Genomic DNA, 25,251 nt, shown 5'->3' with positions numbered 1-25,251 from the left:
CCCTGCCTTCTGAAAGAGAGAAGTCGAGTGTTCTTTTGTTATGCTAGAAAAATGGAAATATGTTGAATTTTCTTTATTCTTTCTTTATAACGTTGTACACATGTGACATCACAAGCTATAGTAGTCTTTTCATCCAGCCGTGACTGAGCAGAAACTTCAAAAATTCATAACTTTTGAACAGACTGTCCGATTTTCCTTAAATTTTCACTGATGTGTTCTACTAACATTGCATTCACTCAACCCACATGTCTATGAAGGTGAACTTGTCCTTTAAGGGTAGGGTGGGAAAGAACAGAAGCTAGGGGCTAAGGAAGGGAAAAGGAATTGCTGAGGGGGTGAGGTACAGTCAGTAGCTGACAGAAGGAGGAAGGGAAGAAGGGTCAAAGATGGTGGAGGAGGGATGGGGGAGAGGGTGGTGTAAGAGAGATGGGGAGAAATATGATGGGCAGGGTAGAGGGATAAAGAAGTGGTCTAGCAGACAGGAGGGGGTGGGGGAAGAAGGATGGGAATAGGGGAAGGAAGGGGTAATAGGGGAAGAGAAGGAGAGAAGGATATGCTGGAAGACAGATAGGTGAGGGGGACGGGAAGGAGGGATAAGGGAGGGGGATGGGGGGATAAGGGAGGGTTAGGAGGAGGAATAAGGGAGAGATGGGGGACGGACGTGAGGAGGAATTAGGAAGGGGTGGGAGGAGGAATAAGGGAAGGGTATGAAAAGGAGGAGGAATAAGAGAAAGGAAATGCGGAGGAGGAATGAGGGAGGGGTAGGAGGAATGAGGGATGGTGGGAGGAGGTAGAAGGGAGGGGCATGAAGAGGAGGAGGAATTAGGAAAAGGATGGAGAGGAGGATAAGGGAGGAGCATGAGGAGGAGAGATAAGGAAGGGGTTGAGACGAGAGATAAGGGAGGCATATGACAAAGAGGGATGAGGGAAAGGGATGGGGAGGAAGAATAAGGGAAAGGTAAGAGAGGAATAAGGGAGGGGTATGAGGAAGAGGGATAAGGGAAGACTAGGAGGAGGGATAAGGGATTGAGTATGAGGAAGAATAAGGGGGGGGGGGGTAACGGGGGTAACAGAGGGATAACAGAGGGGTAACAGAGGGATAAGGGAGGGGATGGGGAAGATGGATAAGGGAAGACTAGAAGGAGGGATAAGGGAGGGGATGGGGAAGATGGATAAGGAAGGGGTAAAAAGAAGAGGGAAAAGGGATGGGGTATGAGGAGGAATATTAAGAAGGGGGTAAGAGAGGGATAAGGGAGGGGATGGGAAAGATGGATAAGGGAAGACTAGAAGGAGGGATAAGGGGGTAACAGAGGGGTAAAAGAGGGATAAGGGAGGGGATGGGGAAGATGGATAAGGAAGGGGTAAAAAGAAGAGGGAAAAGGGATGGGGTATGAGGAGGAATATTAAGAAGGGGGTAAGAGAGGGATAAGGGAGGGGATGGGAAAGATGGATAAGGGAAGACTAGAAGGAGGGATAAGGGGGTAACAGAGGGGTAAAAGAGGGATAAGGGAGGGGATGGGGAAGATGGATAAAGAAGGGGTAAAAAGAAGAGGGAAAAGGGATGGGGTATGAGGAGGAATATTAAGAAGGGGGTAAGAGAGGGATAAGGGAGGGGATGGGAAAGATGGATAAGGGAAGACTAGAAGGAGGGATAAGGGGGTAACAGAGGGGTAAAAGAGGGATAAGGGAGGGGATGGGGAAGATGGATAAGGAAGGGGTAAAAAGAAGAGGGAAAAGGGATGGGGTATGAGGAGGAATATTAAGAAGGGGGTAAGAGAGGGATAAGGGAATGGATGGGGAAGATGGATAAGGAAGGCGTATGAGGAAGAGGGAAAAGGGATGGGGTATGAGAAGGAATGATAAGGGAGGGGCAGGAGAGAGATAAGGGAGGGGATGGGGAGGAGGTATAAGGAAGGGGTATGAGGAGGAGGGATAAATGAGGGATAGGGAAGGTAGAATAAGGGAAGGGGATGGGGAGGCATGATAAGGGAGGGGGTATGGGGAGGAGGGATAACGGAGTAGGAAGGGATTTGTAATGGTATAAACGTCACTTCCCCACATACCACAGGAGGAGTGTCAAAAGAAAGTTCCTCTAGACTCCGTCACATATACCGGTGCAATATGGCAGGGGAGTCAAAGGAATGTGGTGCACTGAGTCACAGACAAACATCCCTGTCAAGGCTGGCTGAATGCTGTACATCTCCATATTCTCCTTCAAGCTGTAACACTAACTTGTCAAATTTCAGCTTTAGTGAGCACTCACTACAGACTTTCATCCCACTGATGCACTTTGAATATCATCATGTCACAAGTTTAACATCCTTCATTAGAATATCAAATTCCAATATCTTCTAGTCATTGCAAACCAGCAAGGAAAAAACTTTGTCTACAGAAGTTTGAATAGTGAAACCTTCTTGAACAGAATACTACAAATTAAAGGCAGGGAATCCCATTTGCATGCCTTAAATGAAGAGTTGTATAAATACAGTGGTATGTTGAAGAGAGTATCATTTTAGAAACTCCCATAAAGTATTGAAAGTGGAAGGTAACATTTAGTACATTTTTATTGACCGTTAGATTTTGAATTGAAATTTTTTCGGGGCTCACCGCAAATTCCAGTACATTACTAGGCTACCTTTGCAGACACATGCACTGCATGTGTGTCCATCATGTATATTTTGTGAAGAAAGTTCATCAAAACTTACAAACATTTCTATATACATTCTTGCCACACACTCTATATGTTATTACATCAGCTCTTATACTTTTAGATTATTTGTGTTTATAGATAAAAAAAAATACAGAAGACTGCAACAAAAAGGCTTAAGTGTGGCTGACACACAGAACTACTGAGTAGTTGAGTTTTGTGCATTATTCAAATTGTAGATAACTGTTGACTTCCAAATTTCTCAGCAGTGGCCTAAACAAGTCCCCTGAGGTTCATATTTAATGTTTTGCTGCATTTTGGGAGGTCTGTAAAAGGTATCCCCTACCTTTAAAACACTAACAAGCAGGACTGCATATCAATAAACCCCAAAATAATCATTCTTCATTAAACCTACTCACTAAAATTCTGATACCATTATGATTTCCTAGGCTAAAACTTACCTGAACACTGTCAAATGTCAAATATATATAAACAATTTTTACAGCATGTGTGCCAAACTTTATGTAAAGCTTGACAATAAGAAGTAAAAAAATATTGTTGGTGTCTATTCCCACCTGATCCTTTCTCAGACAGTACTAAAAAATGGGCTTTAATAGAATCTCTGCAATCTGATTGGTCAATTGTCATGCAAGCATTGATTTTTACTGATCCACACTGAGCCCTCTATCTGGTAAAATCTGAATGCATGGCTCATCAAGCCTTGTACAGTGTTGTAGGTGTACCTGACGTTATGATTGGGAAAAAGATTGTATAGTTGTATTTCATGAATTTACGGGCCCATTTTATAACATGAATAATGTACAGGCCTTTTTCGTGAGAATTGGATGCTCTCATTAGTAAGTAACTTTGGAACAGGCTAAAACCAACTCAGTGCATTTGTGGGTTTAAAGCCCAAACAAAGTTCTGGTACGCCTGCAAAAGTTGTCAAATTTCGCTCCCAAATGTGAACGTATGTACAGGCCTTTTTCGTGAGAATTGGATGCTCTCATTAGTAAGTAACTTTGGAACAGGCTAAAACCAACTCAGTGCATTTGTGGGTTTAAAGCCCAAACAAAGTTCTGGTACGCCTGCAAAAGTTGTCAAATTTCGCTCCCAAATGTGAACGTATGCCTAGGAAATGTGCGGAATAACGCTGTAATAACAAGATATTCGATGGGCAACGACGAAAATGCGAAATATTAACCAAAAAAATTCAGTCTCAGAACTTACCCGAAAGGGGTCAGGCTAAACTCGGACTCGGGGATAACTCGGCCTCGCTTTGACGGCGGGATGAGTTGTATTGGTTGTCCCTACTCTGGATTGTACAGTGTTGTACTATGGGAGCGGCCTGTATAAACTACATTGTAGCGCTTCGCGTTCTGGCTACTCACAGTAATGGTCCGAGTTGTTGTTACAACGCGCGCATCAAAAACCTCTTTGGCGCGCATGCAATATTAGTGTGCGCCTATCAAGCACCTCTAAAAACAATCAAAGACGCTTGATAAACAACAACAAAAACTTCAAAGACCGCGCGTCTCAGCAACTGAGGTGATGTGCGTATAGGCTTGCACCATTTGTTTTGTACAGGATTAGCACGTACTTTCCTGTCTGTTCAGTTAGGCCTCGTTTGGTATTATACAGTAGAATATGGCGATCACGAACTACGTGTAAATTGTCTGAAATAGGGTCGAGTTTTCCTTGAGACCGAGTTAGTCTGGAGCCTTCTGGAATAAAAGTTGGTTTTCCGACTTTTATTATTTTTCTCAAAATACTCCAAAACGACTCATTATTCCGGCAAACCGCGTCAGCCAGGTATATTGCAAGCAAATATGAAATGGTGCCAGACGGGTTCTCAAGCCCTTACCAGAACTTTGTTTTCACTTTAAACAGTTCCAAAGTTAAACTCACGCATCCAATTCTCACAGATCCACTCTGTCCTGTGCATCATTTGTATACCAAAAGACAAGAATCATACAATAGAAGAGACTTGCAGACAACATTATAGTCAGCTGTCAAAGACCAGATACTCACACTTGACGTCCGTTCTCTGATGGAAGCAGATTCTACCGCGCTAAAGACCGGACGTGCTGTTTCACTAAGCTGCGAGACAGAAAAACAAACATTGCACATGTAATGGAGAGGAGATCTTACATATTCATATTAATACATGATACTGTGTCTTGAAAATATTGTTGTATAACAAGTTATTTTACACTAGTTCATGGTCGTGAAATAATTCACATGTAATCTACATCTGTACCGGACAACGCAGCCCTACAGTGTAGTTATCAATAAATTGCAATGTGTCAATTAAGCATTTTCAAGAAATCAAAAAACACAAACAAATATAAACAAAAAGGAGAATACTTTTCATGACCACTACAAATTAGAGCAGTTGTATTGTTTTATTTTTGCTGCGGGTTTCTTTTTTTTTTTTACACATTTTTTTCCAGAACTTAGGCACAGAATTTTGAAACCTGCAACAAAATAAAGTCTTGCGTATCTGAAGATTTTCCTGCAAATACTCATACTGGAAAACATTAATCCTTCAGATTGGATTTCAAACTGAAAACAATATGTAGATTACATAAAGTCTGGGAGAAGAAAGGCATGGCCTAGATGAAAGGGAAGGAGGAGCATAATGTGTAAATTAAGAGAGATGAGGGGAAGGGTTGGAACCACCAACAATGGGTTCCCAGTGTCGTGCAATCTATTATGCACATCACGATTGGTCATCAGTGGCTGATCACGGATTTTTTTTGCGAGTGTCTATCATAATTTGTACCACGATTAAAGATCATGGTCTAATCACAGTGATCTTATCATGTCTTATTGGACCTTGTGGTCAGTCGTGGCAATCGTGTTGATCAGAGACACTTTTTTTAAACATATCAAACTTTTCCACAATCACAATATTTATTGCAACAGCTGACCTCAAGATCTCTGATTAGATCTGATAAGATCACCACAATTACGTGTGCTCCTATATTGAGACCATGATCTCGGCGTGGCACAAATTGTGATAGACAAAAACAAAAATTCCACGATCAGCTCCTAATGGCCAATCGTGGCGTGCGTAGCGGATGGCATGACAGTGGGAAACTAGCACAAGCAGGTGAAAATTGAGTTTGTAATGCTTATGCATTTATGATGAAGATATGGGCTCTTCGAAATGATTTCAAGATGGGTGGGATATTGTGTGCGAATAAAGTGGATGCATTTTATGTATATTCCAGAATGAGGCTCGCAAATGATAAATGTGATGTTAGCTCAAAGAGCCCTCACAAACAGGGAGCAGCTATATGTAGCATAAGAAGCAGCTATAACTTCCATATCACTTTGGCATTCACGATTTAGAACAAATCCCTTTTGATTTTTCATTGCCAGTGAAACAAATTTGAGGTCTCATGTAGTGTACATTACCAGAGACTCCAACCCCAAGCACCTTCTGATCTGGAGATTCTCCCGCCCGAAACCCCTAGCAAACGGGAGACTCCAAGTTGATGTGTGCGAAGCGCGAAGTTCCTAGGGTTCTAGATGTTCTCTGGTACTATCTAAGGCTTATTTTTTCAACATACGATAGCAATAAGTAAGAAATCCTTTCCACCGGGAGACACAGAGCCAGGGCGGGAGAAATCAAATCTCAAGCGGGAGAACGGGAGATTTTGCAAAAATGGGCTTTCGGCGGGAGATCTCCCGTCGAAAACGGGAGAGTTGGAGTCTCTGCATTACATGTAGGCCTAGGTGTCAATCACTGGATGCAAGAAAAACTTCTTCAAAGCCAGAAATCTATCGGCAATGAAGATAAACTTTCCTGGTTCCGTTGTTTCTGGGTTATTGGGTTTTTCATTCTGTAATTTTTCCAACATCTGAGCAAATTTAGTCTTTTCACTCTTCTAGTTTGAACACCAGCACAGGGCAGGGATACTTTCTGCTGCTGTTGTACAAAACTCATGAATTTCAGCTAGTACATTTTGTTCAAAAAAGTAGCAATCACACATATGGGGATGCTTGAAAGATATCTCTTTAAGACAAATTAACATTAAGTACTGTCATGTCTCTCTATAACAAAGGATGGACAAGAAACTGCTCTGTGAAAACTAGATTGTTATGCATGGTTAGTTGTGCTTTAATACTTGCACAGTAAAAGATAAGACAAAACCAGACAAGAACATGCACTGAACATTCTCAAATGAAATGGGGAATCTGGGGTCATTATCAGTTAGCAACAGCAACCAGTTATACATGTACACCTTGTAGCACCCAAACCCTGGACAGTTAGAGGTTAGATCAAGGTAATAATTGCTTGCTGTATATGCTATACAATATATCATGCCCCTTAAGTTTGGTTAATGAGCCCAAATAAAGCATCTACCACCATCAGATATTCGCCCCTCCAAAAAAACAAACAAACAAACAAACAAACATGCAAATATGCAAACATACCAATAATATACAAGACAAAAAATGGCACTTGAAATACATAGATCTGTAGAACAATTATTAATTTGATAATTAAAGCTGTTTAGAGACATGTGTCGGCCCACATGAGAAGTCTTTCATAGTGTGGGCAGTGCAGGTGAATAACTGTGAAACTTTCTTGAACAAACTTTCCATTGCAACATAAAGCAAGTGACATGTCATGAAGCTGGTGTGAAATAGTGAAGACAGAGCCAGTGTAAAATGCAGCACACACCACACACTCTGAATGTGTGTGTCTTTTGACCTACATTTGTGACCTGCTACAACAAAAGGATCCTAAAGTCGCTGACGGGTGAGCCGAGAAAATCGAGTTTGAAGTCAGATCATCAAAATCGGTCAAAACGTTCGGATTTCTGTTTTTGAGATAATTTTGTAGCCTAATGTATCTTCTATCATCTGCCGAAATCTCGAAGCTACATGATCAAAGGAAAGGCAAGAAAATAGCGTTTATCTGGGCCATGATTTTCCGACTTTCAACGGAACAGAAATGTGTCCGAAGATTTGGATTTAGCGCCACAGCTAGACTCCGCCCCTAGCAACGAGGGAGTGATCTAATTGGTCAGTGCGTGGCATCCTTGTTACTGATTGGTCCTGTGTAGACTGCTGGCGCTAAGCTTGAATGAACATTGCAGAGGTTGCTAGGAGCGTACCTTCTATTGTCAAACGGTGAAAACTGTCTTGCTTCCTCTTGATCATGATAGCATCGGAAGGAAAACTTTGAAGGCAGTTTTCTCGAAACGCTGTTGTTTCCTAAACCACTCGACATGCGCTAATAAAATCATCGATATCTCCGCAACCGAGTACTTTTATGAGTCATGTTATATACGACATTAAAGTGGAAGAGTAAGGGAATAAAGTCATGTCATTTTCAGAAAATTGTCCTCCCCCGACTTTCGGATCCTTTTGTTGCAGCGGGTGACATTTGTGCAGTGTGTGCACACAGTGCTGGGAATCAAAGAGCTGCTGCTACAACGATAGCAAATCAATGCCCTATTGAAACAAAGTACATCGCTGCAAATATTGATATACGTGTAACTGTGGTGACTGCAGTCTGCAACTACAACTGTACATACACAACATAATGAACGACACTACCCGTCCTGATTCTACATGAAATCTTTTCTCTATATTGTAGACAGCAGAATTACCACCCCCAGAACATTAATCTTGCTGTATTAAAAAAGATTTTGACAATTATGAATAGCATTGATTCACTGCGACTTTGACGTCAATTCAAGTCATCAGACAATTGATGTCTGTGTGTGCATATTCTCTTCTCCTGTCCACCAATGTGTTATTTCATTGCTGTATTAAGTGATTATGCTCACTGCAATGTCCAAGTACTCCTCCAGAGCCACCTCAATATTTTCGTTCAAGAAGAAGAAACAAGTCATATTTTCTAATCATCTAAAGGATTAACAAATGACAACACAATAACATCTTTCACATTTGTCACCATTCCAACAGAAGTAATGAAATCTGTGGATGATCAATTTAGTATGTTGCCTGTTAAAGCATTACTAAGACACAGCTGAAGACAATATCTCAATACCTGTATGTTATTTGTGCAAATACCCTCTACATCCTCCTCATCCTCTTTTCCATCCTGTATACAAAGAATCCTGCTTTTCCACCTCAGAAACACATAAAATTCTGCAAAAATGTGGGTACCATTGAATTCTCTTTGAAGCTCTCCATACCGTACCACTAATATCAGGGTCATGTTGTGTTACCTCACAAAGAAACATGTATGCATTGTTGTTGATCTTTTTTTTGGGGGGGGGGGAGGGGGTGTATGCTAAATACAGATCATGCTGTTCAGCATGAGTATACACACAGTTACACTCAGATAAGTATGTGGGACTATGACAAAAACAAACTGCACCAAAATGGTAAAAGAAAAAAGAAATTGGCAAACCAAATGCTTGAGTTGATTTCTTTCCCTTAACTTTGCAGTTCAGTCATGAGGTCATTTCAGATTTCATGGTGTGTGTAATCATGTTATAAGAACATTACTCTTTGTTACAACACCAATCCAGTGAGGAAATCATCGAGATACAAATCTTAGTTTCTTTGAGGTTAATCTCAGGAATTTGGTTCTTGCTTTTTGTTTTGTTTTGTTTTGTTTTGTTTTTTGTACCCTCAAAAGTTCTACTAAGAATGTTTAATGTTTAAAAAAAAAATATCAATAGATAATATAGACAGACGAATGAGCAAACCAAAATAGACAAATATATGAATGAATATATTTCAAAACAGATAGATGAATAGAGGCATCAATCTCAAAATAAAACAAGAAATTTGACATTATCTACATTTCCCTATTTCCTTTATAGTCGCAATATAGATAATGTCATTATGAGCTGAGCATGATGCTCGGGCTGTTGTTTGCAATAAGAAGAAATTTGGGTATTTTACATTCAAATCTGTTGCAATGCATGCACCTGACTGATATCACCATGGAAAAATAAAGATACAACTTTAGAATCATTTTTCAGATATAATTAGGCCTGCGGAGCAGCAAATTCACTACCACTGCAATTTTGGTTACCGTTGAATTTCTTTATAGACAGCTCAATCTGCCACAAATAAGGTATAAAGTTCTTTCTTCTCATCTCATATTTCAATTGTAAATGCATAGTATGTATGCATTAAAAAAAAAAGAAAAAAAGGTGGTACAAATATACTTTACTGAAATCACACATTTTTGACAATTCTGGCAGTTAGTCAAGGTTTTGAAATTAATGCGCGACAGGGAGAATTGCTTCAAGAACCAGACGTAAGTTTGTTTTTATTTGCAGCATAATCGTTTGGGGCTTTTGGGGGTTTCTTTTAGCCTTCCTTGGACTATTTGATTTTCAGAATACAGATGATATGAAATTGATTTTAGCAGTTGTTATACAACAATGTCGGAGGCTTATCAGTGAAGCTTTGCTGCACTAAACTTGTCTTTGTCACATGCAAGTACGCATTTTACATTCTGCATACCCTGCGCATTTATAATTCTATTATACATCAACTATTTTTTTGGAAGAGGAAAAGGCATTTCTCAAACTCCTGTTCATGAAGACTACTGAAGGCATGGCTTTCCCTCAATCTATACAATCGACCTCACAAACTATGATATGAAGACTAAGCCTACTCTGTATTATACTCTGTATTACTGTATACACATATATTTCACAGGGTTTTATTCATTTTTGGGAACTTTGCGAGTTGGGTGCTATTCGCACATTTTTAAACACACGTTAATATAAACTCTGATCCTGACATGACTGCGATATCCACAGGTACATTTCTCCTTCCATTGCTGTACTGCAGGACTGCAAATTTAACCATTCGCAAAATTGTTATAAAGTTCCGATTCACAAAAAGTTGGACTTGTTAAATATATGGTGTATACAGTAATATACATTTCACCAGTATAGTTTTATTCCTACTGGAGCTACAGTCGTGTCATCATCTATGTGTACAGGTTGCAGTAATTTGGTGTACTCGTGTCACTAAAAGACTGAACAACACTTGAAAAAACTTACGTTTTGCGAAACTGAAGTTGAAAGAGAATGAGGCAGGTATAAGGTGAATGCAAGAAGCAAAAAAACAAAGGAAATTAAAGAAACAATTAGTTGTAACAAGGTGAACTTTGTATACGACAATATGAAGAATTGTTAGAAGCCATTAGGAGGTGTGGCAGAACTCAGACCGGACTAAGAACATGACTCAAGCACTAGGTTACAGTAAGGAGTTACTATGATCAAAACTACCATGGCAACAGCCAGGAATTCCAAAAGCTGATTGGTTGTCTGTTGCCGAGGACAGTCATCATCATAGTAAGCTACTACTGAGTGAGCATTTCATACAACAGGGCCACAAAACATGTATATTTTGAAAGACATTGAGAGTAGGAATGTATGATGCAGCCAGATGCAAGTGACATTCAGGATTAATTCAAGCAACTATGAACAACGGATCAGATCTTGGGTGAAATCACAGCAAAGATACAGAGAGGTTACACAAAGTGCACAACAGCAACCACATAGATAGCTAAGTGCATCATGACAACTACATTGTAGCTGTCAATATCCAATTGACAGGCACAGATAAGAAAGACTGCCATTTGTTTTGTTTTGGTTTGGTGTTTTTTCTCCATTTGGGGTTCCTTTCTGGCATCCTATTTCAAGTAAGAAATGTTAATGGGACAAGAGCTAAACAAGCATACAACATGTGTGCACTTATTCTCACAGAAGAAGTTTGTATTCAAAATCCTCCGATCCCTCCTCCAAAAACAAACAAACAAACAAACAAACAAACAAACCCTACAGAATTATGACCATTTCTATGGCAGTGAAACTATAACAAAGCAAGGACTTAATTCAACTCCCTCATCATTCCCTGAACTCCCTGACAAAAAGGAAGAAAAGTGCAAAGTTTTTTTTCTCTCTCCATTTTACCCACCTGCTTAATAAGAATGTCTGAATGAAATGATTTGAGATGCCTTTGTTTCTCATAAGAGGTGCACTAATTTGATGCCGACTGTAGCATATTTTAGTAAGACTCTGTAATCTCTGCACGATAGCACAGCCACGCCAGTAGGAAACGGTGTAATTAACTCACACAGCTCATGGGTGCCATTGTAACATGCACTACATTGCGCATCCACCAAATTTTACATCTAAATTATAAATCTACATGCCTGATATGTGTACTTTGTACGGCCACAAACACAGTACATGTATTTGGATTTATCTTTACCTTTGCCACACTCTATCGGTGCAAAATAGGCATACCCTACATATATGTGTCAGCGTGTGTTCCTTGTATGGGATTATATGTCTGCTGGTGTACACAAAGTGGCCCACACATTTTCGCGATCAAAATTTTCATTTGCATAATCCATGGCCCAGATCTAAACCACCTGATATTGGCATTGAATGCTGGCCTTTGCGTGGAAAGATAAAAATTGTTGTCATGATGCACTAATATCTGCATGGTTGAAGCCACAAAGCAACAGGCACACATGTTCTCCACAACACAGCCTGCTATCCAAGGATACCTACTCTCAAATTTGATGCGTAAGCTGCTGCACCAGACATCTGCTTAGAGGTAAAATATAAGTCGTCAATGAGTGAATTTCTCTCACAAGACAACTACATTGTACGTATTGTGGCATGCACACACTGCAGTAATGGATCTAATCTCTAACACACAAGTGCACTCTGCTCCATTATGTGTCATCACATAAATCAATAAAAACTCTTTTGGGAAAATACCAAATATACAAATGTGTCAACAAAGTCAATAATTTAAAATGATGGAAGGCATAAAATGAGTATCAGTATCGAGCAATGAAAAGCCTGCTTACAGTCGCAGCGGACGACTATAATTAACTCCCCCAAAACCCAAGAAACGTTTTGAATTTCCAACCGTCATCGAGGCAGTGCGAATCGGACGTTCTCATTTTCACCAAAATTTCACCTCCTCATATCTCCGCTATACATTGACCAAAATCGCTCAAACTTTCAGTATCAATTTATGTAAAATGATGATTTCTATCTACATACGAAAAATCACAAGAAACGATTGACAACTTTTTAAGTTACCGGGTATTCAACATTTCATGTTTCGCTGTCTCAGAAAACTACCCTCGGATTATTTCCAGACACATCTGGTCACACCACTTAATATTCATGAAACTTAACATACATATTCATTAGACATGGGTGGACGTTAGCAGAGTGGTGTTCGCTTTGCCGAAGACCTATTTTTGAAGTTACAAGTTAAAATAAATGAGGTATCTTGTCAGAAATCTCAAATTATACGGAGCAGCAAACGAGAATGACGACGTCATATGCTACAAAAAACTGATTTGCGCTTGCGCAATGAATGGACTTTCCCATGCTGCTTCGATCCAGCGAGCTGATTGGTCGATGTAATGCAGCGTGCTGTTACTGTGCGATGCGAGGTGGCTGCATGCTGCGGATGCCTAGTACACTGTACATGCATGCTATGAGAGTGGGCTGCGGGGTGTCGAGAAGTACAATGTAGCAGTATGCTGCAGGGGACTTCGCCACCTCAAAAACAAGCACTTACGTTATCAGAACTGGCCTATTAAAAAGAAAGTAGCAAAAATGTGAATATCTATCAGCTATGATACCAGCTATGATACCAGATGCAAATTCATGACATTGGATTATTCGGACTTTACGCAGATTTTACTGCACTAGTAAGTAACATTACAACTACGAATTCCCGGTACGAGTTATGATCAGAGTACAGTAGTGCCGTACGGCACTGAAGTACAGGTGACGTGAGCGCAACAAAGATGTGGGTACGTGGGACTGTACCCTGTCTTCCCGTGTACGAATGACTATGAAATTTCGTGCTCGGAACGAACTTAAGGTAGAAAGTGCACCTCTTTCGATTATTTCCAGACATATCCGGACGCATGACTTCTCGTATGTGATATTTTAGAGTTCCGTAAAGAAATACATACTTAGTAACATACTTGAAAATTTTTTGTTGTTCACGAAGTCAAAATGTGAAATTTTAGCAACGATTTCTGACAATTATTTTCCGTTTTGAGAGTGAAGTTATGCTCCAGTTTGGAATATTTCATAGTCGATATTTAAAAAAGGTAACATAATGGCAGGTTAAAATGAGGTTTTTACTTTTCATAACTGTTTGGATTCTCAAAAAATATGAATTAATAGTAAAGTTACAGCAGTTTTTCTGCGACACTTTCCTAGCGTTTTCGTGCGAAACGTGTTCATTCAAGAGGAAAGTGAGGTCAGGTCAAAATGAAAACAGTGAGTTAATTGCACCCGTCCGCTGCGACTGCTTAAATAGAAGTGATTTTTTTGGTATGTTACATCCTGTCAAGGAACAACAACAACAACAACAACAAAAGTTAAACAATGAATATTGATTGAATTGAGCTCCATTTCCTTTGTTCCTTCTTCAACTACGTGTAATGCATGAAAAAAAAATCAGTTTCTATGCACTCAAACAAAACATATTACCAACTTTTTGTATCAAAGGTCACATGACTTCAACTTAAAATGTCACATGAAACTGTTTGCTGACACAAGACCATATCTCCCCATTTGGAATTTGAGTGAAAAAAAACAACAGATGAACAAACAAATCTTGCAAGTCACAAAGCAATGCTCCAATTCCTGAATACTGATATTCCATTACAAAACAATCGAGAAGTTTCATCATGTCCTAGTGATTTCTAGATGTCAGTTTAAGAAAAAAGGGGAAACAAGAAAAGGCTAAATGGAGTTATTAACCATGTTACATTAAAAAATGCAAGCTTAGTTTCTAGGCACAAGTACAGCAATTGTTGCATACTACATCCAACAGCTTTGTAATTCTGTACAAACACATCACATATGCCACATATAATTAGAGAGATGAAGATGACTGCTGGATAGGTTATCAACCCAAGATTACTTTTAAGGCCCATCCACAGGCAACATTTATTAGTTTTTGCATTTTGTAGCAATATATATATATACCTGTATATATGGATTTTCAAAACTTTTCATGAGTATATGAACAGGGCTCCTATAACCAAAAAATGTGACAGGCTCTGCACCATACCACCGCTCCCTGCTTGACCCTGCCCACTTTCCATCCACATCATAACCCCCTCGCCCCACTCTGCTCACCTTGCATCGGAAGAGACCAGCTAGCCACATGGTTCTGACGCTGTCAGTTTCGAAGCAAAGACATCTGCACAGTCACAGTAAAGACATAATGATTGGAAAAAAAAAAAACTGTGATCAACATTGTATTTGGCTCACTACTGTAACCATTGGAATGTAGTAACAAACCACAGAATAAAAGATTATTCTTCAAAGAATGATTACATACGATTTTCAGAGAAGTTAGCTTCAAAAATCATAATAATAGGTTCATAAGAAATGACTACACTGAATAACAGAACTTCAAAGAATGACTGCCCAGTATACAAGACACAGGGTTCAGCGAGTCTTGCATACAGTGTGTGTGTGTGTGTGTATGTGTGTGTTACCATGACATTTCAAAATATCATTGCTGAGATTTTACATCCTTGCTATGTAAATCTACTTACTGAAATTTCGTTGCAGGATATAGTTCCTGTCAATACAGAAAGCCAAGCTTCCCAACTAAGGGACAGTTGAGAAATGATTCATTATATTCTAAATCATTTGATCCAAGCTGAGCGCAATTAGCACTGTCAATGAAAAAATAGTGTTCTTGGAGTTGTTATTGTTGCTGTTGGTGGTGGTTTGTTTTCAACCATCCTTGAGAATCAATATCCTTATGACTTTGAAGCATGGAATGAATTGATATGATTTCTTTTTAAACTGAAAATAGTTACAATCAACATTATTGTACAAAAGTGTGAGATTAGAACCTTGATGCCAGCCATATATTAAGTGAATTATATCTGCAATTCATTAAGCAACACAAAAAAAGCCACACAAAATGAGACATCTTATGAGTACAAACTGCCATATCTTATAGGGCATCATACACATGTCTGACCATATTCAGCATAAGGTAGAACAGGTTCCTTTTTTTTTTTTCTTTTTTAACTGATTGACAAATTGCCCTTCATCAACATAAATACATCTGTAAGCACCAATCATGACAGTATTTAAATAGAAGCCATGATAAAAAAAACCCCAAAAAACATGTGCATACATATACTCAATTTGGATTTGAATCAATGACCTCCTGATTATCGGTAATCAAGAGACCAAGCTCAATAGTCCCGTGTATATATTATGCCTGTTCTCTAATCAGAAGATTGTTGGTTCACTGAATAATCAGTGCTCATTTATGTCCATGAAGGGCAATACATCTATTCATTGCAATATATACAAATCACCACAAGAATTAGTTAATTTTCCTTTTTTATCAATCTCATTGTTGTCAGCTTACTTGAGTTCTTTGTCTCCTGGCACCTGGAATGAGATGGCCCATCTATGGAAAGTCATAGAGAAAAGTGGAAACATACCACAACAGAAAGAGGATGTTATTTTTCAAAAATTACATTTTTAAAAAATTTTTTATTTCTCAAAAGATTTGTGAAATAATATGTGACCCGCTACTACAAAAGGATCCTAAAGTCGCTGATGGGTGAGCCAAGAAAATCGAGTTTGAAGTCAGATCATCAAAATCCATCAAAACATTCAGATTTCTGTTTTTGACATAATTTTGTAGTCTAATGTATCTTCTATCATCTGCCAAAATTTTGAAGCTAAATGATCAAAGGAAAGGCACGAAACTAGCATTTTTCTGGGCCATGATTTTCTGACATTCAACGGAACAGAAACGTGTCTGAAGATTTGGATGTAGTGCCGCAGCTAGACTCTGTCCCTAGCAATGAGGGAGTGATCTCATTGGTCAGTGCATGGCATCCTGGTTACTGATTGGTCGTGCTAAGCTTGAATGAACATCGCGGAGGTTGCTAGGAGCGTACTTTCTATTGTCGAATGGTGAAAACTGTCTTGCTTCCCCTTGATCATGATAGCGTCGGAAGGAAACCTTTGAAGGCGGTTTTCTCAAAACGCTGATTTCCTAAACCATTCGACATGCCCTAATAAAATTATCGATATCTCAGCAACTTGTCCTCCCCTGACTTTCGTATCCTTTTGTTGCAGTGGGTCACATATAAAAGCTGTCAAGGAAGCATGTATCTCATACTGCTGTTGATTTTCAACTAATGTAAGTTCTCATCTTTGCTGGTGGTCAAACTCTGCAAAGAATTTCTGTCAATTTGGGTTCCATAAACATCTTGAAGCACGAAGATTACTTGCCAGTCCACGATTAGCTCCTCAAATTCACCAACATTTTTAAAAGCACAGGCTTAGGATGTGCAGTCTGCTGTGATTTTCCCTTTGTGAATATTCTTTTTATTTGACATTGATGTCTTCTTATTTGCGGAAATCAAATTTGCAAGTTCTGCTTACATTGTTTTCTGCTGTCAGTAATGTTGAAAAAATAATTATCAAAGATGTTATTTTGTACTGAAATGTTGTCAAATGCAGAAATAAAACCACACAAACACACAAAATGCATTTCGGATGTTCTTAGAAAGCATCAGAAGAACTATGAAAGCAAAACTGTGGGGGTTTTTTGTCATGATGACGGCAATCCAAGAATCAATGCCTCCCCCACTCTTCCATGGAAAATTTTTAAACTCTGCAACACAGACAGGACATGAAATACACACAGCTTACACAATAAATGTAAATGCAACACTGTACATCCGTTTGTTTGTCAATCTACCTTACATGTGCTGTATCTGATGTTCTATCTAATCTACGTATATACTTAGCCATCCATAAATCCAGTCATCCCTGAAACCATCCCTCTACCCACCTCACCTATCCCCTGCTCTCTCTATCTCACACCCAAACTGCACACCCACCTTGTCGGGGCAGTCTTCTTCTGCTTCTTGCCTGCGCCAAGGTAGATTTTGAGGGGCATGATTTCCCAGTAGTTGATGGGGGCGCCGCCCCCGGAACGGCAGTACCGCATGGTGTTGCCACTGATCTCAAAGTAGTAGTCCTTGAACTTCTTGGGGCCGTCGGCATACTTGATTGTGGCACTGGGTGCCATGTTCTTTAAAAACTGCCATTTGAGTATGATGGAGAGAAGGTCAAATTGGATTTTTGATTGGATTTGATTTGATTTCTGCATTCCTTTTTCTTTCATACAACAATTAACACAAAGTCAATTGAATGAAGTTACGGAGTAGCAGAGGAAATACTAGGAAACAGGTGACTTAAATGTACAGCACTGTTTTTCTTGATAATGCAAGATTGATTATACAATGTACATGCAAAAATGGACTACAGTGCACTCCCATTATAACAAACACAGTTGGGACTAAACTCTCGTTACAATAAAGTAAAAATGAATGTCCCATAGTTACCACTTATATATCTTTTAACACTTAATTGTTTGGATATAACAAAATGTTGATACAATTGTATAAAAAAAGAGAACAGCTGCTCCAGAGGACTTTGTTATGACAGGAATGGCCTGTATTATGCACCTCCCACACTTGAATGAGTAGTGGAAGCAAGCATGTTATTTATTCAGGACATTGTAGCAGTGATTACTGCCACTTACAGTATTTCAACAGGTGGCGTCCTACATAAATATCTGATTGATGCATTTTGCTCTCCTACAAATCAATGTCAAGTCACATGGCGTGCTTCCAAGAAAGATCATATGGCTCATTCCCGTTATAACGTCTTGCAGCATAGCAAACCTCATGACTACAGCTACACCTTCCTAACGCATACCCTCTCAGTCACTTTTTCTGGTAATACATTGGATGTGTCAAAAAAAAAATAACATTAAATGCTAGCTCCTGATCATCTACACAAGGGAGGTGTACAAGAACATTTTGCTTGTAACAAAGAAGTCAATATGTAGGACTAAGAGGATCTCACCACTTCCATGCTTTGTAGAAGACTGTTCTGTTTGATGCAGAGATAGTTGTTGGGTGCTGAGGTTGGGTCCCATGCCTGCACCTCTGATAACACCACCTCGTAGTCAAACATCATTCTCTCTAGGATGCAGAATTAAAAAATACCCACAACACACACATAGAAAAATGCATAATGAACAAAGTGCAAGGAAAATATTCACACAACACCATCCACACATCAAGCAACTGTACTATGGTCAATCAGTAGCATGCATACATGTACTTCGCTGAAAAGTTTGACTTTAATACTAGAAAGCAGTTTGTGAATTTGTGTTGTCATGGGGTCATACATGTATGTTACATTTTGCTTATGGGATGATGGAGCACATGAACAGCTGTCACAAATGCAATGATTGCTCATAGTCACACTGTGACACATTACCTTAGACACAAAACACATTTCGTGTATGTTTACTACCATACCACAGCATCTTAATTGACACGTGTTGTGATCACAAATTCTTGCTCAAACATTATCTGCAGAATGCTTTCCCACAGCAAACATTTTCCCCGTCTGCCTGACAAAAAGCCATAACTTTCAGCTGAAGAGACCAGGGGGAGTTTCATAAAGCTGTTCTTAGAGTTACTAATGACTTGAGAATGAATGGTGATCAGTTTTGATGTGCTATACTTATCAGAATTTCAATAATTCAGCACAAGAACTGATCACCAGTCATTCTTAAGTCGTTCCTAAGTTTAAGAACAGCTTTATGAAACAACCCTCAGGAGACTGCACAATGAGGAATCACAAAGTGTTTTTATTTTAAAATGGTAAGCTAATAGACTATGGTATAAAAGCTACCAGATACATGTACATGTACATGGTTTCCATTGACATCTTTGGGGAAAAAAAAAGAAAGAAATGTGATCACAAATTGTTAGTTATATATGTAACTGTGTATTCTCATGCAAATCTTACTACATAATATGCATATCATGACATCTGTTATATCCCCATTCCACAAAGATATGTTCTCATTGGTCACTCATCGGAAGCAAACTTAAAGTTTGTTGCTTCCAGCCACCCGCTTGTCTTGGCATTTGTATGCCTTAGTTGGAAAGGAGGATTCTTAGTAATGAGGAGACATTGTTGAGCTGATGTAAACTGTGTGAGTGCCTTTATTCAACTGGTTCTTCCAGTGTGCCCTTTGCACATGGGGCATATCATGTTACATCCAGCTACAGCTGGCAGGTTAGTCTTTGCTCAGACTCATCATTGCAAAGACTTTACAAACATAATACATGTATATCAACACATCTCCCTTTCTTTAAAAGGAGATAACATTGTTATCGACTATTTACATACACATTCATGACAACTTCTCAGAGTTTACTTTAACTCTTTTGACTTTCATGCATGTGCGTTTCAAACATCCAAAAATCTTTGCTGTAGTTTCAAAACTGAGTTCTTTGAGTTCAATGATTAGAGTTCATATGCAACAACCGGGTTTCACTGCTTCTTAGTGCGCGTATTTAATCATTCGCGTATTTTAACTAAATCCTGTCTTTACATTATCATTAGAGTCCATCATGTTCCAACTATTAACTCTAACAAATTCGCGAAAAGTTCTTCTCGAGCGGTCTTAATAATTCGCGAAAAGTTCTTCATTTCTAATTTCACTATTTACAAATCTAAGCGGATGGGAGGCTTCACGATGCGTCCACTTCGGGTAGATTTCACAGACGTCGCGTTTCGTGTAGTCTCGTCTACCATCGGGGCGTTGACGTTGTCGTCGTCGTCATCGTACCTCTGCGCTGGTTGTCGCTCGTCTTGGCCTCGTCTAGGATCAGGTCGAAGATGACGCCTATTTCTGCGACGAATCTCACCAGTCTCTGTCTGGACCAGGTACGACCGATGTGGTAGTGTTTTCTTGATGACACCACCTTGTGACCATCTGCCGGTATTCATGTCTTGGAGTTTGACATGATCTCCTACTTTCAGGTGGGGTAGGTCACGAGCATGTTTGTCGAAATGCTCCTTTTGCTTCTGTTTCTGCCTTTCTTTCCTTTCCTTCACCGAGCGAGCATTGATGTGCTGGGGGTCAAGTAGTTTTTCGGCCATAGGCAGATTTGTTCTGATTCGCCTGTTGAAGAGCAGTTCTGCTGGCGATTTTCCACATTCTAGTGGTGAGCTCCTGTAGACCTGTAGAGCTCGAAGGACTTCTTGTCCGCTGTGCTTGGACTTCCGCATCAGGTTTTTGACAATCTTGACGGCATTCTCTGCTTGTCCGTTCGACTGCGGGTGATATGGACTTGTGGTCGTATGGCGAAAGTCCCATTCTGCTGCGAATTGTTGGAACTCACGACTTGAGAACTGTGGTCCATTGTCTGTGATGAGTTCACACGGAGTTCCGTGGCGGGCGAATACAGCTTTCATACTGTTGATCACTGCTCTACTCGTTGTGGTCGACAGTGAACACAGTTCTATGTACTGTGAAAAATAATCCACAATCACCAGGTACTCCTTGTTGTCCAGCGTAAGCAGATCTGCGGCCACCTTTTGCCATGGTCTATCAGGTACCATGTAAGGTTGAAGGCTCTCTTTCTGCTGTTTTGGCTGGTACATGAGGCAAGCATTGCAGTTTTGCACCATTTCTGCTACATCGTGGTTGATCCGGGGCCAGTACAGGACATCTCTTTCACGTCTCTTGCACTTTTCAATTCCCAAGTGCCCTTCGTGGATCTTTTGCAGCATCTCACGTCTCATTGTAGCTGGTACAACAATCTTACTTCCTTTGAAGATGATGCCTTGTGCCTCTGACAGTTCACTTCTGATGTTCCAGTATTCTCTGACTGAGACTGGACACTGTTGTTTTCTCTCTGGCCATCCATCTCTGATGACAGCTAAGAGTTCTTGTAGTGCTGTGTCTTTCTTTGTCTCATCTACAAACTGGCTTCGTTTGTTTGACGTGACTGGCATGTTCATCACGACAGCATCTACATAGACTTTGATGTCTTCCTCTCTCATGACATCTGGTTCTGCCTCTGGGTCGACTGCTCTGGAGAGGGTATCCGCTGTGTACATGTACTTCCCTGGTGTGTATGACACTTTCAAGTCATACCTTTGAACTCTGATGAGGAGTCGCTGGATGCGAAGGGGACAGTCACACAGGGGCTTGACGAACAGGGGTATTAGCGGCTTGTGATCCGTCTCTACCTCAACCTGTCGTCCATATATGTACTGGTGAAATCTTTCACATGAGTACGTGATAGCTAGCAGTTCTTTCTCGATCTGCGCGTATCTTGTCTCTGCATCAGTCATGGCTCTAGATGCATACGCTATGGGGACCCAATCTTGGTCATGCTTCTGAAGCAACACTGCTCCGAGCCCATTCTTTGATGCATCAGCTGACAGCTTGGTTGGTTTTGCACAGTCGTAGAAATGCAGCACTGGCTCTGTTGTCAAGGCTTTTTTCAGCTCTTGCCATGCATGTTCCTGTGCATCGGTCCATACCCACTCATTCCTTTTCTCTAAAAGGCTCCTGAGGGGCTCTGATTTGGTTGACAAGTCAGCGATGAACTTTCCTTGGTAGTTGATCATGCCGAGGAATCTCTGGACATCCTGCTTGCACTGTGGTCTTTCCATGTTCTGTATGGCTGCCACTTTCTTGGGGTCAGGCTGAACTCCTTGATCACTGATGACATCTCCGATGAATGTCAGCTTGTTAACACAGAACTCACATTTTTCTCGGTTGAGTTTCAAGTTGTTCTTTCTCGCTGTCTCTAGAACTTCTTTCAGCCTGAGGTCATGCTCTTCCTTTGTAGCTCCCCATACAATGATATCGTCCATCATTGTGTTCACTCCTGGAATATGTGCGAAGAGCTGGTGCACTATCTTGTGATACACCTCTGGAGCACTGCATATTCCGAACGGAAGTCTCAGGAATCGGTACCTTCCGAAAGGCGTGATGAAGGTACACAACCTTGAGCTTTCATCATCCAGCTGAATCTGCCAGAATCCACTGGATGCATCTAGTTTACTGAAGTACTTCGCTCCGGCAAACTGCGCGGTTATTTCAGCTCTCGACGGTAGCTGAAAATGCTCTCGCTTTACAGCGCGGTTTAGATCTCGCGGATCTAAGCAAACTCGGAGTTGGCTGGTCTTTTTCGGTACGATCACGAGAGACGACACCCAGTCAGTGGGCGTATCTACGGGCTCAATGACGTTCATGCGTTCCATTTTGTCTAACTCTTCTTTGAGTTTTTCTCTCATCGGAAACGGTACTTTTCGGCATGCGTGTTGGACAGGTCTCGCATTTTCTGTCACTGTGATGTGGTGCTTACCGGGCACACATCCTAGACCTTCGAACACGTCTTCATAGTCTTCGACCGACATTTTTTCATCATGTGTGTTTTGTGCGACATTCAACACACGTTTCACTAGTTTCAACTTGTCACATGCTTGCAAACCTAGTAGTGGTTGACGATTTTTGGGAGTCACTAGAAACGACATATTCTCTGTCAAATTCTTGTGCTTCACCTGTACAAAGCAACGACCTTTCACTGGAATTTCAACTCCACTGTACCCTGTCAACTTGACATTCACCGATGACAACTTTGGTTTTGGTTTCAACGTCTGATACACACTCTCTGGTAGTAGATTCGTTTGCGCGCCTGTATCTAATTTGAACAGCACTTGACGTTCATTCACCATGAGATTCACTTTCCATTCGTCACATGACTCCTGTGACTTGACGACATCAACAAGAAAACTCTCATCCTTGGAATTACTCTGTAGTTCATTTACCTGAACACGACTTTTGCAACACTTTGCGAAGTGATTCATTTTTCTACATTTTTTACACACCTTTCCTTGTGCAGGGCATGAATTCATGGCATGTCGATTGCCACACCTGCCACAAGCCTGGGAATTCTGACCTTGACTTTGACTTTGACTTTTTTGCTTCCACCTTGGAGGTTCTGATCTTTTACCGGGATTGACTGCCTTTTTCTTTTTGTTCAAAGCATCAACAGGGACTGACACATCTGCCTTTGAACCAAGCTCTTGTGCCTGAGCTCTGGTAATTTCAGCAGCACGACAAATTTGCAATGCCTTTTGAAGTGTCAAATCATCCTCTCTGAGCAAACGCTCACGCAAACCACCATCTGTGATTCCACAAATTATCTGATCTCTGATCAGACCATCAGTCAACTCTCCGAATTCACACGATTGTGCACGATTTCTCAATTCTGTGACATACTGATCAATGTTCTCACTCACACCCTGAGATCTGGTAAAGAATTTATGCCTCTCATACGTGACATTCTTCTTGGGAGTGCAATATTTCTCAAACTGTTCAAGCACTTTCTCCAACTTCATCTCATCACCCTCAGCAAATGTGAATGTGTTGTATATATCAAGGGCAGCATCACCTATCACATGCAACAACATTGATGTTTGTGCTTTATCATCTTTCCTTGACATTCCAGAAGCAACATTATACAGAGTGAATCTTTGCTTGAATCTCTTCCAATTCTCAGACAAATTACCCCTCAAATCTAGTGGTGCTGGTTGGGTTAAGTTTGCCATGATCACTCTCTGAGCATTCACTCACATGAACAGTGTTAACAATTAGCAGAAAACTGTATCTTTTCAACAAGTTAACTTATGCTCAATCATCCAACACTTTCACGAGGTTAGTATGTTGCATCATATATGTGGCTAATCTAGGCTAAGGCCACGTCACTGGCTAGCTGTAGTGTTCCCAATACCTCATGCACTGTCTGGTCAGTTGACCTCTAGAACTTTCTGTTCCGAGCTACCACAGTGCTGATGCAGGTCATTGGACACACAATACAGTCATGCACATTCAGGTATGTCATACACACACACACACACGCTGGGTTAGTGCATCTCAACACACTGCTGCTTGGCTACTGTACAGCATGCTAATGTACACATAGCTCCATGCATCCTCCACTCTTTCAAATGAAACGGTCTGGCCTGTTTCTTGCGTGGATTATTCCTTGTCCTAGTCCCTTCTGTACTTCAGAATGATGTAGACAGTTGACTGACACCATGACTTGGACAGTTGAACCACTCTGACACCATGTCTTGGCATTTGTATGCCTTAGTTGGAAAGGAGGATTCTTAGTAATGAGGAGACATTGTTGAGCTGATGTAAACTGTGTGAGTGCCTTTATTCAACTGGTTCTTCCAGTGTGCCCTTTGCACATGGGGCATATCATGTTACATCCAGCTACAGCTGGCAGGTTAGTCTTTGCTCAGACTCATCATTGCAAAGACTTTACAAACATAATACATGTATATCAACACACCGCTGAAGTGTAATTGATCGCAGTCTGATGAATCCGACTTGGTTCGTCGACTATCAGGTGAGTGTCAGACATGCCGCACGTGATTCGCATCAGACGATCTTACCTCATCGGATTATCATCCAACATGTCTGACAATGACCTGATAGTTGACCAACACGAGTGTGATTCATTGGACTACGATCCGATACTTTTCGGTGGATGACCGAAAGCGATAAACTTTGCTTCTGATGAGTGACCAATGAGACAAAATGTCTGTGGAATGGGGGTACTAGGTGTAAATCTGAATATTACTGTCAAGATGCAACAAACTTGAAAGACGTCCTTTTCAGGACTGCTGCTCTCGTAC

General features: G+C 40.5%; 1 protein-coding gene across 1 annotated transcript in view; it reads right to left on the bottom strand.

Annotated features, from left to right (window-relative positions):
• LOC140235324 (arf-GAP with Rho-GAP domain, ANK repeat and PH domain-containing protein 1-like) overlaps positions 1 to 25,251 on the bottom strand; it is a 138,962-nt gene that overhangs the window by 6,789 nt on the left and 106,922 nt on the right. The window contains exons 37-42 of the mRNA XM_072315348.1: positions 18,589 to 18,707; positions 17,556 to 17,758; positions 16,064 to 16,105; positions 14,803 to 14,866; positions 12,187 to 12,222; positions 4,679 to 4,747 (exon numbers count right to left, since the gene is read on the bottom strand). Of these exons, the coding sequence (XP_072171449.1) occupies positions 4,679 to 4,747; positions 12,187 to 12,222; positions 14,803 to 14,866; positions 16,064 to 16,105; positions 17,556 to 17,758; positions 18,589 to 18,707 (533 nt within the window). The remainder of the gene's footprint in view (positions 1 to 4,678; positions 4,748 to 12,186; positions 12,223 to 14,802; positions 14,867 to 16,063; positions 16,106 to 17,555; positions 17,759 to 18,588; positions 18,708 to 25,251) is intronic.

The sequence above is a fragment of the Diadema setosum genome, chromosome 11 (genome assembly GCF_964275005.1).
Source record: "Diadema setosum chromosome 11, eeDiaSeto1, whole genome shotgun sequence".
NCBI classification, from domain to species: Eukaryota; Metazoa; Echinodermata; class Echinoidea; order Diadematoida; family Diadematidae; genus Diadema; species Diadema setosum.
The sequence above is the reverse complement of the archived record's forward strand: the minus strand, read 5'-3'. Positions and strand labels throughout refer to the sequence as shown.